The sequence below is a fragment of the Lineus longissimus genome, chromosome 1, assembly GCF_910592395.1.
Source record: "Lineus longissimus chromosome 1, tnLinLong1.2, whole genome shotgun sequence".
NCBI lineage: Eukaryota > Metazoa > Nemertea > Pilidiophora > Heteronemertea > Lineidae > Lineus > Lineus longissimus.
The window spans coordinates 1,603,193-1,619,069 of NC_088308.1; the positions used below are offsets into that span (position 1 = coordinate 1,603,193).

General features: G+C 42.7%; 3 protein-coding genes across 5 annotated transcripts in view; 2 read left to right on the forward strand and 1 right to left on the reverse strand.

Moving 5' to 3' along the window:
- Positions 1-6,096, forward strand: LOC135484156 (betaine--homocysteine S-methyltransferase 1-like). The gene is made up of 8 exons (XM_064765329.1): positions 1-134; positions 2,891-2,956; positions 3,148-3,338; positions 3,533-3,727; positions 4,104-4,215; positions 4,585-4,766; positions 5,057-5,138; positions 5,475-6,096. The coding sequence occupies exons 2-8, from the start codon at positions 2,938-2,940 to the stop codon at positions 5,762-5,764; spliced, it is 1,071 nt and encodes a 356-aa protein (XP_064621399.1). The 5' UTR covers positions 1-134; positions 2,891-2,937; the 3' UTR covers positions 5,765-6,096.
- LOC135484128 (carboxypeptidase B-like) lies at positions 6,056-12,954 on the forward strand. 3 transcript variants are annotated; one of them, XM_064765279.1, is made up of 10 exons: positions 6,056-6,201; positions 6,810-6,891; positions 7,314-7,450; positions 7,873-7,960; positions 8,215-8,322; positions 8,730-8,831; positions 9,191-9,395; positions 9,565-9,755; positions 10,257-10,341; positions 10,571-12,954. In XM_064765279.1, exons 1-10 carry the CDS (start codon positions 6,056-6,058, stop codon positions 10,768-10,770), a joined length of 1,344 nt encoding a protein of 447 aa, XP_064621349.1. In that variant the 3' UTR covers positions 10,771-12,954. The 3 variants fall into 3 exon arrangements, with proteins under 3 accessions (XP_064621349.1, XP_064621357.1, XP_064621366.1); XM_064765287.1 differs by having other exon boundaries at positions 7,314-7,375; XM_064765296.1 differs by lacking the exon at positions 6,056-6,201 and having other exon boundaries at positions 6,240-6,891.
- LOC135484122 (uncharacterized) overlaps positions 11,765-15,877 on the reverse strand; it is an 18,889-nt gene continuing 14,776 nt past the window's right edge. The window contains exon 3 of the mRNA XM_064765266.1: positions 11,765-15,635. Coding sequence (XP_064621336.1) covers positions 15,444-15,635 — 192 coding nt within the window. The 3' untranslated portion in view covers positions 11,765-15,443. The remainder of the gene's footprint in view (positions 15,636-15,877) is intronic.

The following is a 15,877-nucleotide window of genomic DNA, read 5'->3' on the forward strand; positions in this document are numbered from 1 at the left end:
CCGCCATTTTGGTTCACTCGGAAAGTCATCGTCTCAATCTCTCTCACAAAGACATGTTTTTACTGCCTGAAGGGTATTAAGAATCGCTTTGAGTTGCTAAAATCAAGATAGACTTTTATCTCACGGACAGTTAGGTATGTTTCAATTTGCGATATATGTTATTAGTTTTGCACCAATTGGTCATCTTTGTAGACTGTAGTTTTGACGGCGATTCGAAAAATGTCCAAATAGTTTTTTTTCTTCTCGCAGTTTTCCACATTTTTGTTGTTAGGCGTTCAGTATGATGTTGTTGTTGATTTGACTTTTTAAAAGATTCACATTGTTCTTTATGGTTTGATCTAACTTAATAATCGCGTGTGGTTAAAATTGAACCGAACAAACTGACGTTAGAGCGGGTTTTATTCGAGTCTCTGAAAAAAAAAACTAAAAAACGCCTGAAGAAAACGAAAAATTCTCGGATAGACAAAAAGTTGTTGTTAGCAGTTAGCATGTTTATCGTGCAAATTTCATTATCATAGTACATTTGCTAATTAGATATAACTGTCTTCTTACTAAATAATCAACTCTTGCAAGGAGGATACCGCGGTGACGTCATATCACGTGATCACGACCCATATTACTGATCGCTATGGCCAATCAGAATCAGTCTACTGACAGCACCAGCGCTGAACACATCTCCACGTCTCACTGTCTGGTGCGCTCCTGTACACAAAAACACCAATAGACATGAAATATTGCAATACCTAGTATGGATTCTTCCGGTGTAAAATAAAATTTACAGAGAAGATTAACTTCCACAAATAAAAAAGACGTTTGGCGTGGCCAAAGTGCGGAAATAATGTCTCCGCTAAAATACACTACGAAATACACTAGGCAATGCACTACGCGATACACGGTAGAGATGCAGTTGAGTTTGTTATTGTTTTGACTAAGAAGCCCGCCCATATCATGATATATTCATGTATTCATGAAGTATGAACTCATTTCTGTCCCATACAACTCTTAAGAACAGTCAATTTCTCCTTAAATCATCACCGAAACGGCGATATCCGCAGGAAGATTTCGTTCTAGTGTCCGAAAATGCATGATCTTACAGGGGCGCTAACTCGACAAATAGAGGGGATCTATGCGAGTTTTAGGTCCTACAGGTCTCGAACTTGAAAAATCTGTAAACATGCCTCCAAATCCCATTATGATAATGAAGAGATTGCCCCATATCTGGGAGACTGTTTTGAAACCATCGCTAATTTTGGAAGATCGGTGCCCGACTGTTTGGTTCTAAAAACCCTATTTTCCCCCATCAAAACAGCACTTTTCATTATTCAAATGATAACTTATTGTCTGAAGACTTATTTCATAGCAGAAAAGTACTAATAACTCTGATTTGATGCGAAAAATCTAACTTTATTTGATGACTTGATTTTCCCCTTGGCCGTGGATCGAGTTTGTTTACAATATGCAGCGCCATCTTGGAAAAGCCGTGACGTCACCGCGGTATCCTTGCAACTCTTGTACCTTTTTAAGTTTTTAATCTTGAGTTATTATTATTACAAATTGGTCCCGTTTTCCTCAAATTGGTTCTGTCATTCAGCGGTTAAGTGTGTAGAGTACCCGGATGTATATGGCTTCATGCACAGGTCATGACAGATACTAGAAAAGGTTCGATGACAGGTTGAAATAATGTCATGCAAAGCATCATACTCAAAAGTACTCAAATCCACTGTTGTGTTATGTGTGTGGTTTACATTACCTGCATTACTCATTATTTCTCGGCTCCCTGCAATGTATGCCATGTGTTGATAACTTTTGTAAACAATAACACAACAGCTTGTGTTGTATTTGTATTGGTTAATTTGTTTTTTAACCTAACTTAAGTAGGCCTGGGCCTTATAATTGTAATTCCTGATTTGAGTCACCTGATGAAATGAACTTATTCACTCTGTTGTTTTATTTACCAGTTGTAATTTTTGTTGTTTTATTGTATAGAAAGACTCTGCTGTAATGGAGATTTTATTCGCCTCTTATATGCGGTATGCAAACGAGCGCGCCGCAATTGTGACAGGGTCTCGCAGGTGGCAGAGTGATTTGCCGAAATAGTTCCAAGTAATCGTATCTTTCGATAGTTGTACAGATTTTTCTCAACATATCGTATTTATATACCTCAGTGATATTAGTGATTATCTTTGCAGTTGATTTAACGTTTTAATTGCCTCTTTTGAAGTTTTTAAAAATCGAGGTCAGCAAGGTCAGCAATAAATAGTTTTGAAAGAAATAGTAGTTGGCGCCGATGATATCAGCAATATGGCGGATTTCCGCCCCACCCGTGAGATTTGCTCTCGTCACGTCATGAGCACATTGAACCGTGCTGAATGTGTACCGGCTACCGCTCTCTCCATCATCACCAATGATTTTAATGGGTTTTAATTGAACGAGACAACGTCCTTAAGGATCCTTAACGTAACCGTTGAGGATAACGTGACCTTGTGCTTTTGTACAACCCAGCCCTGGGCTCGATTGCTTACAAGGGTAAAGCCTCAGACTCCCCTTTTTTATCCCAAGCCTGAGGACAGTGCAATTCAATTCAGGATACAAACAACGTGTTTTTGACGATTCAAACAAAATATGACGTGCCCCAGAACCACAAAACGTTCTGGAAAACCTATGTTCACACCAAGGGTCAAGTAGAGTACACTGCCCAGTTGTATAAAATTAAAATGCAAGATTTCTTTCTTTGCACAGGTTATCAAATGATCATAGGTCTACATGTAAGTGAATCAATGACTGTACACCAATTAACAATGAATGAGTATCACTAATATTATTTGATCACCAATCAACAAATGTTTACCTGCTCTATTTTTTTTCATCGGTGATTTCTGCACTCTACAAGCTGAGCACACAGCACTGCGCGACGGTTGGCTGAAGTACAAATCAGCCATGGCACCAAAAGTTAAAGGTATTTATATTTCATCCCGACTGGTTTCTTTTGGAGAAATATTGCGCGCTTTAATTTCGGTGCAGGAATTCTCTTTGCCTTCTCCCTGGCGGTTTCAGCGTTGAAGCTCGGGAGCAGTTCTTGTGTAAAAATCAATAATTACTATAACTATCTAAAAACCTACCAAAATTTTAATGAGGTACCTCTTGCAGGTCTATTGGAGCGTCTTGACGATGGCGAATATGTCATCATCGCCGAAGGATACGTCTTCGAATTCGAGCGGAAAGGTTACCTGAGCGCTGGACCCTACACTCCTCAGGTTGTGCTGGAACATCCCCATCTCGTCAAGGCAATGCACGAAGAGTTCGTCCACGCTGGCAGTGATGTCGTTCTTGCCTTCACGGTAGGTGTCTTCAAAGCTGATATTTCTCCTTTGCACTTTCACTGATCGGAGTAGGCTACTTTTGCGAAACATGCTGGAATCGTTCGGTGGACGCTTTTTCCAGAGAAAATCAACTTCCTTTCACACCGTGGACAATCATGCTATTCTCACGAAATGGGGTGATCCTCTTAACCCCCGACTTACATATTTTTCAGTATTACGGAAACCGAGAAAAAATGCGCGTGATTGGATGGCAGGACCGCGTTGAAGAGATGAACATGGAGGCTCTCCGGATAGCCCGGGAGGTGGCCGACGAAACGGGCACTCTGATGGCTGGGAATATTTGTAATACTACCTGTTACGATCCTAATGATGAGTCCACATGGGAATATACCAAACAGTGCATTGAGGTTAGTGCAAAGGATTGCAGATGAAAATATTAGTAAGTCTGGTGTATAGCAGAGACTTTATTTCGGCCTGCATGTTTGTAGTCGGTAGCAGCCACAGCACAATGTGCGAAAATATTGTTCATTCTATCACGGATATTCTATGTTCGATGGCAGAATAAGGCATATGAACATATTAACTGTTAGATATAAGTACCAAGTGAATTCGCCCCGAGCGTCGTCCTCAGTGACGAAAGGCACATTTAACTTCCCCGAAGTCCGTCCAGCCTGCGTGAAGGACGCTACTTGCTGCTGACATGGAAGCTGTCAGTAGACCAAGATGACAATCGGAAAATCGAATGCGAGAAATGTTAACCAAATTCGTATGATTTCATTGCAGGAACAAGCGCAGTGGGCTGCTGAGGGAGGAGCGGACTTCATAGTGGGAGAAACATTCGCCGAATATGATGAAGCGAAGATGTGCTTGGATGCGATTTTAAAGCATGGGAAAGGTGGAGCATTGATACGCCTCGGCGAGGCCGGGTGTATGGAAGACGACGGGGATGCAAATTAACGAGGCATCTGCACCTAGGCATGGCCGGTTTGAGGGTGACGGGGAGCAAATGGGGCTTCTATAATTCCAAGGCAAGGTCGGGCGCAGGAGGCGTCGTGGGTGCAATCCGCGAGGTACCGCTATAGGCGTGGCCGGGTGGAGGGTGTGTGGAGGGCGGTACAAACGGGGTTTCTACATCTAAGGCGAGGCCGGTGAAAGTGCCGGGGGTGCAAGCGAGGCATCTAAACCTAGGCGAGGCCAAACATTTGACAATTTGAGAGAGTCACATTCTACGATACACCGAGATTGATTAGGTTTCTGATTGCAGGTGCACCAGCAGTGGTAACATATTCGCCAATTATGGACAATACATTCATGTACCAGTCCATGACCTTGGCAGAGGGATGTCGGTTGTTGGAGGAACACGGGGCAGATGTAGTTGGGCTGAATTGCGCTCGCGGTCCGAAGACGATGCTCCCTCTGATCAAGGAAGTGAAGAAATCTTGCAAGGTGGGTGGAGCGCAACCTATAGACAACAAGAATCTTATACAATAGCTCGCTCTCACCTGCTCCTGAAATCCCATTGTTGTCTTATCAAAGGGTTATCAGGGCGAATCTCGTTAACATCGACCACACGATACAGCTTACACGGGGGTCAATAGGCCTAAACGGCAAGTGTACAATATGCGTGCGTGTTTGCGTGTGCCGGTTCCTCATTGCGTGCGTGTGTCTATGAGTGTAAGTGTAGGACGTTCTCAAGTCGTAATTTCTTCTCCTGATACATGCTTTGTTTTCTTCAGGGGCACGTGGCCTGCCTTCCTGTTGCGTATCGTACTGATGAAGAACACCCCACGATGCAGTCACTGGTCGGCATGGAAACAGGTAATGCCACTGATGTTTTCATTTGATATTGGCCAAAACTCACTGTGAAGGGCTTTCCGTGCCCTTGAAAGAAAGTTAGACTTTTACTAAGAATATAGTCGCCCATCAGGATTGAATATGGTTGAAAGTTGGTGAAACCATGGACAACTTTTTTTTCTTCTTGTACAGTCATGTATGGACTTGGAGATGCAGCTTCTCAAACTTGCCCAAATTTCATATCTTTAAGATAAATTACCTTGTCGCCAAAGCTAAATATTATGGAGCTGTGAATACTTTTAAATGTTTGAAATAAACATTGATCAATCAAAATGAAAAATGGTATTGGTTGTCTTCCAGGCACGCGAGCCTTTCCATTCGACCTGGACGAGTGGTTCATTGGGCGAACCGCTGTCGAGAACTTCACCAAGGAATGCATGGACCTCGGTATCAAGTACCTTGGTCTGTGCTGCGGGGGCTCCGCGCACACACTTCGGACCATGGCGGAGACAGTCGGGAAAAAGCCTGTGGGCAGCCAGTACTCGCCCAAGATGGAAATGCACACTCACTTCGGAAATAAAGATACTGGCATTGGCACTTATAACTTGTCATGTGCTGAGTTTGTGGACGCTGGCTTGGTCAACAAGTGATCGAGTGCATGTTTGCACAATTTGCCCATGTTGCCCTTATGCAGTGTAGTTTTAGAGACGTCAGGACTGTACACGGTTTCAATGCGAATCTGAACTGAGTGCAAGACGATTCATTATATTACATTTTTAATGCTCTGTATCATGGATTCCTTGATGGAAATTCTTAATCATAGAGTCTGTGGGCCATCATAGAATCTGTGATGCTCATCCTCCGTCATTACTGTGAAACAAAAAACCAAACCTCTTGTAAATTGAATTATACAGCTAACAATAGAACAATTCATTATATGTATGCAAGTTAATCTAATAAAATATCGGGCAACTATGATTAACTCATATTTTTGTTCCAAGATGGCTTGGACTGAATCGATTTCATTTTGCCTCCTCATTTTTCTTGTCTTATTTTCGGGAGCTTCTTGCCGAGCATCATATCATGGGTAAGCCAGTTTTGAAACATATGACATTCTAATCGTGACTAAAACGTTATTCAGGCATGTGTTCTTGTCAGTTCATGTTCTTCTTCAGCGTTCGCCTGCACTTGGGTTAGATAGTGTCCAGCAAGTTTTGCTCCACCACGCCGGGATGTGCATTTTTGCGTGCCAGTACGGTCACGCGCCATTTGGGGGTAATTGGCATACATGCAGTACACTCCGAATGCAGTGGACCGGTCTCGTCCCTTGCCGAGGAAGGACGATCAGGATGACGAGATGGACTGCAAAGGAGTCTAACATGTAGTGACTCCGACTTCGGCAATCGCAAGAAGCCAGAGGAAGAATCCGTCACAAGCTAAGCTACTCATGTTTCTCACTTTTGCTTCGGTCTGGTTAGCAGCCGGGTAAAAGGAACCTTGGTTTTACGTCTCATTAAACGGAAGAGGCAATGTTGGGTAAGGTGTCTCGCTGAAGGACACAAGGACGAACTTAACTTTTGCCAGTTAGATTCGTGTCGAATCCGACCACGGTTTTTACTTTTGAGACCCTGCATACGTCTCGTGAGTTGTCATCAGCTGGACTGAATTGAAAGACGCTTCACCCTTCATCTTCAGCGATAAGGTGATAAGGGTGACCCCGGCGACAGAAGACCAGCTGCTCTTTCTTCAAGACATGTATGCAAACGGGAACGATAAGGTAAGGAAGTGCATCGAGAAAACTTTTAGAAGTCCTATCGTTCCTCCATTCGCGCCGTGAGGCATCGATAGCAGCGAGAAAGGTTGCACGTTCATCTGACTCCAACTCCAACTTCATCTCCTGGGTAGAATAACAGCTATATATATGTATCTGGTGATTTGATTTCATTTGATAATTGACGAACGTTTTCGTATTCCATCTGCATCTTGGACCTGTGCATATGACCAATATAACGAAGTCTCCATGTCGTCGACCATCGCCATGGACTGATGAAACACAACGCGTCCCACAAACAAGCTATTTTTGCAGCTACTACCTGCGATAATAACGCTTCAATCTGGCACTGTGAAGATCACAGACCTTTGCACTACCTCACCGTAAGGGGTGCGAAAGCTGCCTATATTTTTCAATTTCTTTTTTAGATTGTCGATTTTTGGACCGACCCAGTAGGACTCGGTTTTGAGGTGGACATGCGCATCACCAGGTCCTGCTTCTGGTTGCTGGATGAGCTAAGACAGAATGGCCTGAAGCCAATCGTTGTCATTGATGATGTAGAGAAGTGAATAGAAAAAGATGATGTTGTTCCTAGTCCGAAGAAAACCAAGACCCGGGTTTCAAAGCCATGTAGATAGTTTAGCTACCGCTACTATAATACAGCCTAATCGTTTGGGGTTCCGCTACAACCGCTAAAACCTATGGCGGAACCCCATGGCCCTCGAAGATCCTCTTACGAGGTTTTGGCTTATAGCGACAGCTACATTGTACGGGTGGTTTAGCGGCCGCCCAACTACCGTTAACAGATAGCGAAGCTTTGAACAACCGGGGTCAGATTCAATTGAATTTTCATAAGAAGTGTGACACTGGTTTATTTCCACTTTCGAAACTGTGCGAACATTTGATATTTCCGTTTTAGCTAGCAGTTATCCTTATCACCAATTATCAATTCTTTACGACATATAAATGTTACTGTCATATCTTTAGGTGCATTGATGACCAAGATGGCCGCAATCGTCGGAAGCGGATGCAGGAGGAGGAGTTCTCTTTTTCAACCTATCATACCTACGACGAAGTACGTATAAAGCGATGATGGCAGCACATGAATAATTCACGTATATTCTCTACAATAAAGTGTGTTTAATACCATGTTGAAACTATTTCCCTAAAGTTTTTATTCATGTGACGTTGGCACACCGAACGTCTGAGGCTCATAACGCTCTGTAGACTTTCTGATACGAGCAAATGAACTAGGCAAATGTTCATGTTTTCACCACGCCATCTAGCAATACGGTACGAGTGGTGAGATTTGTTTCTCCTTTGATACAGATTATGGATTGGACACGGTCCAGATCAGAGGCCTGTCCCCCAGAACTTAACTGCTCCATTGAAGTTATAGGGAAGTCGTATGAGGGAAGAGATATAATCGTTTTAAAGGTAGATTCTGATTTATTAAGAAGTCGTGAAGTTGTCGAAACCTAGCTTGAGGAGGGAAGTGGTACATGTACGAGAAACAAGGGATATAAATCTGGTTGCAAACATTAACCTACATGTACCCACACGCTATGCGCAACATAGCTAGTTGCCTTCAACAGATCTTAGCTTCACAATCTGGAGGACAGCGTTTAGACCACCGGCTGGCAACAACAGTTGGTAAGAGCATGAGAATCCAGCGTTTGTAGAGTATACACCTACATTCTCAATAATAGTTCCACGGGCCTATCTTCTGATCTTGAGGTCTACTGTACCATACAATATAATGTCATTTTCTAAGTACATTAATGTGCACGTACATGTATATCCTTTGGACTTCATATGAGTTGTTTTTTTCTTCACTTCCTCAGCTCGGTGTCCCAGGGAGGAACAAGACCGGTTTGTTTTTTGATTGTGGTATGCACAGTAGAGAATGGATTAGCCCTGCAACCTGTCTCTATCTCATCAACGCGGTAAGTCTTAGTTTCAAGTTGCTAAATGGGGAACATGATATATATGTCACGAAGTTGTGTTGGACACAGTCATTTACCATACATGGCTATAGCAACAATGGCCTGAGATTGCGAATGGAACAATATCCACCCGACTTCTATAAGTAGGGTCTTTGGGCTCTGTCACACCCGTCCTGGTCAGCTGCCGCGAATTTTTCCGGCTACCCAAGATCACAGACATGACCGAAACTTGGACCTCAATTGGTATACAGTCAATGGTCAAGTATGATGTTTTCAAAAAACAATGATGAACAAGGAGTCGCCCATTGCATTCTATCAGGCCTTGCACATTTCAACCAAATATGTTTTCTTGATTACAGTATATTGAGGGATACCGCCAAAATGACGGCCCGATAATTGATATGCTGACCACGTGGGACATCCACGTGATACCAATTGTGAATCCGGACGGGTATAACTACACGTGGACGGTGAATCGGCTGTGGAGGAAAACTCGCACCCCAAATATAGGCAGCGACTGTGTTGGGACGGACCCGAATAGGAACTGGGATTTTCACTGGAGAGGTACGTGTTACTCCGAAGATACTTTAACGTCTTCCAAACAATATACCAAATGTAGTTAAAAAAAAGTAGTTATCAAAGCTATGGTAACCTACTCCTGCCACAATAGTACAGTGGTCAGTAGACCGCAACTTCGACTTCATTATACAAGTGAATCACTCCTCCTTTCTAGCGAAAGAAGACCCGTGCCAGATTATATACCCCGGACCATACCCTTTCTCTGAGCCATGCGTCCAGGCTGTTGCGGACTATCTACTTGATAGAACCAACGTCCTCGTCTACATCAACGTGCATTCGTTCGGGCAAATGTGGTTGCCATCTTGGGGGTACACTCACGAACTACCGCGAGACTTCGACGACTTGGTAAGAGATCGGCTTAATAGAATGTTTACAAGCGGGAACCATCCATGAGTCGAAAGCCAGTGGGATGTTTCTGAGTGTTTCCGTTTCATAGCGCAAGTCCTCATCGTTCGGGAATGCTGAAAAACAGAGCGACTCGTACCTCTATGTGTTAAGCCTTGCCAACTGTTATTCCCTTTGTCTTGTCCCGGCACATTCCATCGGTCCTACCTGTCAGGGAACACCGATTGAGAAAGGGGGTACAACCAAAAAGGTTACACCAGGTCTTTTTATAGCGGAAGAGCGAGAGTAACATTGTGCAATCGTACTACATTTGTACATTATTTCAATTCAATCGAGCTTAATTTACTACTTGCTTTGCAATACAAAATTCTTAACCATGATGGGCTCAAGTATATACATGTAATCAAAAAAGGTATATTATGTTGATCTATAATGTCTATAATGTGATAATTTTGAATACATTATCAGACTTCTTCAACATGCTCTGGTTCATTACTTCAGGAAAGGGTTGCTCAACGCGCCGCCCGTGCCTCCAGAATAATATTTGGCAGCGAGTACAGAGTAGCAACCAGTGGCCAGCTTCTTGGTAAGCACCTACAGCAATTCATTCGCTCCCCTATTCCATTTAGATATATCGCAAAAGAAAAGATTGATAATTTTTCGGACTCAATTTTGTTGTGAAAAAGTGAAGAACAAGCAAGGACCTTTACAAGCGACAACTAGTACACTGTACAGTACTCAACATCCCTGCTACATTTTGGCATGTGTGCTAGTAACGACCATCATTCTTGATTTAAGGAATATTTCTTTTTCAGTGTCAAATAGAGGCGTTGCAAAGGACTGGATGAAGGGGGTCGCGGGTGTTAAATACACTTACACCCTTGAACTTCGAGATAGAGGACAGTACGGGTTCCTCCTTCCTGAGGATCAAATCATACCAACTGGAATTGAAATATTTTATGCATTTGAGGCACTCTTGAATGAAGTGGAAGAAATTGAACACATTAATGCTTAGATTATCACCAGTCTTTTGCCTTCTCGACTAGCGGTGAAATCGATCTACATGTATGCAGAAAAACGCGCAGAATCTGACTCAACACCTGAAACAGCGTCAGCAAGAAAAGTCATCCGCCGTAAGAAATGTTCTAAGTTTGTAGTTCCATTTTACTATAGCATGTGGCGCTCCTGTTAGGTATCAAGGACAGATTATGGGTGTTTTCTGCGCCAACACAAAACCATTTGGTCACAGCCGCGTGAAGGCACCTACCACATTCAGCAAATCCATTAGCGATCGACCAGCCGCCAACGGGTGATACATGTATGTGTTTTTATGTGTTTTTTGTGTGTTTTCTGTGGGTTTTGTTAAGCGGGCAAATCGATCGTTATTGATCTTCTCGATTCCGATATCATCACGCGCCTGTGCTACACCCGAGCCCTCACGGTGTAATGGACGTCCGTGCTGCAGAGAGAATATCGTTCGATCTGCTCGGAGATGTAAACGACTCCCCGCAGTCTCAAATATTTGCCCTTTTTATAAACCTACCCTGCACATGGAGGGTCAAGATGCAGAATACGGCGCATATGAAAATAAATGCTGGGGAAGAGCGTATATTCGACTGCATGGCAAACATCGGACTCCTTGTGTTACCCCTTCCAATTTTAGCCTAAATGATATTGTTTGCCCGGAGATCCGTCCCATTTAATGTTATTTGTCCACTTGACGGGAACTTGTTCATCTTTGATTGGGAGGGGCGTGAAAAGTGATGCTGGAGCCAACAGAGTAGTCCGATTGTCCCTCTATTGTTCTGTGCCACCCAACGTCAGCTCGGCACTGAAGTGATAATTGGCTTTGGTATTCTCCCGTGCTTGTTCGAGGACGAGACCCCTTGGTCTATTATTCGGGAAGTTAATAATGTGACTGGAGTCTCCCGTTGGCGCCAGGAAGCCTGTAGCCGGGCCGTCAATGAGCTATCAAGTGTAACACAAGGGCAGTGAAAACAGGAAGAGAATTGACATGTATATACAGACATTTTATTACTGACAATACAATGGACATGTACAAACAATATACTCCTCTTTCACGATTTTGAATAGTACAATAAAATAAAACTTCTCATTGAGAGTGGTCAACAATGTCAACAGTGTAATGTACAAATTGTAAACCCCATTTTCTGGTGGCACAAAAACGTCACGTCAACGACGAATTTCCGAAACATTCATGACATCGGGAAGTGGGTTGGGGCATCAGAAACTGTCATTGACATTCCACGGGTATTTCCATGCTCGTCAAACTTTAGAATAATGCCCGCCGCATAAGATTAAATTTGTCATCAGATTTTCCGAATATCATTAGCATCTTAATGTCCGTTAGCTTTCAGTCATATACACACATGCAGTCGGTCTTTGCTTGTACACGGTACGGTAGATGAAAGTTTGATTGTGCGGCGGGGATTAGGCTGAAAGGAAGGGCCATAGGAAAAGACAACATTTCATAGAGCTCACATGCACAACCACACTACGTGAAAAGTAGAAGTCACTGTCCTTAAACACCTTATAGTTCCTGAGGTTGGTGTGTAGGCCTACATACCTGATAATTGCAGTCTCTGCTAATCTGTTCTAATTTCGAGGTAGTTGATGATGAGTAGAAAGTACAGTTTAGAACAACACATTGGTGTTGTATGGCCATTTGTTACTAATTGAACAACTGAAAACAACGCTCGAAGTATCGACCAAGACTGTCGACTCCGGCGAGGGCGAGTATCGAGTTTCTTGTGCTTGAGGATGGCGCCAATCATGTTAATAGAACTTCCGGTCGTATTCGTGACTTCAACAATTTTGACGCTTTTGGATGACTACCATGAACATATATGATCGTTTCCTTTTTTCATTATCGGTTCTTTGCACAGCTTCAATTTTATCTGTACAATGTAAAGACTCCCGCTGTGTCAAAGATTGTTTATCATCTGTTATAGCTGTTGTGCAGCCTGGAAGTCTGAAGTCAGAAATTCTTCCGACAAAATTGAAATAAATGCCTTTGTTTTAACCACATGAACGAAGCAGTCCTGGATTAAATAATTGTACTTTTTGTTCGATTCTCAAACCAACTTTAAATCAAGCTTACTATTTACATGAGCCGGCGATACCAAAATGATAAACCAGCATGATTAAGAGAAGTAATAAATAATTCAAAATATTGTTATATCATCTTTAATCGTCACTTTAATAATGCTGCAAGACTATTATACTCAAATAAATATTGCTAGTGTCCACGGGCTTCTGAAAGTAGTCATAAAATCGATATGAGAATGAGAATGAGCATTTACTCTTATTTTGTCCTATATATGTATTCACTCCTTCCCTCCGCATAGTCGTAGAATGCACGACAGTAAACCTCACGTGTCGGACTATACCGGACCCAGACTCATGGGCAGCGGCGACTGCCAGACGCCAAAAATAGTACATGTATTGTCGAAGTGCCCAGTATACACCCAAAGTGTTACATGGTGGTTTAAAGGATCAAAAGTGCGAGGGACCTTCGCCATCTTTTTTGTCACTGGCAGCATCCATCAAGTCTTCACCAAGTGCAAGACTAGCTGCCGCACCAAAAGTGCCAGTTGCCCAGTATTAAGCCTCGCATTTTTCTAATAAAATTGTGAGATTCATTATTGTTGTTTATAGAAGTATCCAGTCTTCGACATTGCAGGGTTGATAAATATAACGTTTCTTGTGAGGTAGATGACCATGAAAATGCAAAAGACGAAATATGCGGTCGCCTGGTTATAGAACTATCCCGCAGACAACACGCGTTCCTTATTCTGATTGGTTGAATTATCATCTTGAAAGGACAGTAATTGTTGACATAGCTACCGAAAATGTTGTTTGTGTGGCAGTAGCGATTGTGACATTATTCAATCAACGATAGAATATCTTGATTAAATCAGCATAACAGAATAACCCCAAGGATGCCGAACTGTGACCCAAAGGCAAAGCATGAGACACTTATTCGAAGGACAGTTTGATGCGTCTGCATGTATTACAAGGGAATTGTCTGATCGTAAAGAGATATGGTTGAATGTTAGTCCGTGTTTCACCAATACACGTACATGTACATGTATAGGGCCTATACATGTATACATTTTTACGGCTTTTGGTGGAAGCAGGGTTCGACGTACCCATGTAGTCAGGTCTACACCCGGTACATCAGATCTTGACGGAAGTCGTTCGCAAGACAGAAAGGTACAAAGGTACATGTACTTTGACAAGTAAACAAAACGTCACATAATCGTACGCTTGACTCACGACTGGAATCCACTCACTGTACATACACAGCTACATGCACTGTCTTATACAACTTCTAATTAAAATAGTCATATTTATGAATCAGTCTTAATAACTGGCCTCTCTTAAATAATCACTGGCAGTTTGTCAGATTAACAGCATCCTTTTAAATACATGGACATATCACAACCATCACAATAATTTCCAGTTAGTTTCAGTTTCTTTTCACATAAAAGTATATTCGGTTAATACCAAGTCAACAATGAAATTGATGTACACCCACCATTGGGCCTACAGGCAGTCAGTAACCACAATACATTACGCTAGTTTCTTCCTTACCTCGCAGTTAAAAGAATTCATGCCTAGCCCAATACACGGTCCATTGTCTTCAAACACCAAGGCCCAAATCCCATTGTGAATCTTATCAAAGGCTATCAGGACAATCCTGATAACATCGACCGCCACCAAACAACTTTAGTGGGGGTCGATGGGCCTAAATCAACGTAATGTATTTCGAAAACAGGTCATTTGGCTGGTCATCCCAACAACCCTGACTGTACACCAACCATTCACAAACCTCCCCCTTTCAATTTGTGTGAACGATGTTCGATTCAAACCCGACTATCCTTGTTTTGCATTCACTTTTGTTGGTTTTGTTGGTTGTAACCCGCGAGCGAAATCTTCCTCAGGATTAGTCCCCCGCCTTTTAATTCATTGCTAGAAACCACAACAGAGAAACAAATGAAACAGTCGAATAACTTATGCCCAGGGCGTCATTCTCACAACTACCATATGAAAACTTGCCGGCGATATCAATTAACAATATTGGTATTGTGATGTTGCTATCCCTTCTTGCCTGTGGTCCTTTTACCCGATCCCTCGAGTCTGGTTTGGCTCCATTAGGGCCATATGTGCTATTGTGATCGTATCGATAGATTATCTCTCAATTGTCGTCGTGATGACACTGACAATGAATGAGAGACAAATGTCCCCGGAAGTCGAGAAGGTATAGTTCCGATTTCCTTCCCCATGGACACAATGGTGGCTTCAGATATATACACAACATGAGTTCCTTTTGTCACCATTGAAAGCAAAGTGAAAATCCATCGAAAGTTTCTTCTCCGGTTTTCTTGCCTTCATTGTGCGTATAGTCACTGTCCAACCGTATGTTACTCCCCGCAGCGAGAACATCAATACGAAGAGTATTCATAACTGTCTTTAATAACAACTTGTAAAATACCCGTAGAAAAATTGCCTCCAGTTAATAGGACGAAAGAATTCCGCTTGAAGGGCGTGGATTCATGACAAACTCGCATCGTCCCGCGGAAATCTCCGTCCCTGAGTATTTACCTACATCAATACCGGATGCAGGGTTGTGCTACGTCCGCAATTCCTAAATCCCATCGAAGCCTATCTGCAACCGCATGAAGTGACGCTCATCCCCGGGTAATTTTTGAGAACGACATTCCGATTTTCATCGAAGTATAACAGTGTGACTGATGACATGCTGTCTGGGACACAGCAAGGCGCCGGCACGTCAGAGTTCATACCAATTGCGTGGACGATACTTTGGATCGTGGCGTGGTTCGAAGGCCGCATACTCTGTGGAAATAGAAGCGGGAGAATGGTTTTGAATAAAAGCAGTATATGAGGGAAAACTAGTTTTTTGAAAAAAAAAAAAAAAATGAGATGAGTTTCCGACGTACGTCACTTCTTCAAACGCGTATAAAGGGTAAACTTAATTGAAAAACAGTTTTTTAAGATAGTGATAAATGAAAGTAAACGCTGGCCAAGCGTACCGTAATACGTTCCCAGTGTGAGGATGCCTTTCTACTTATTTGACC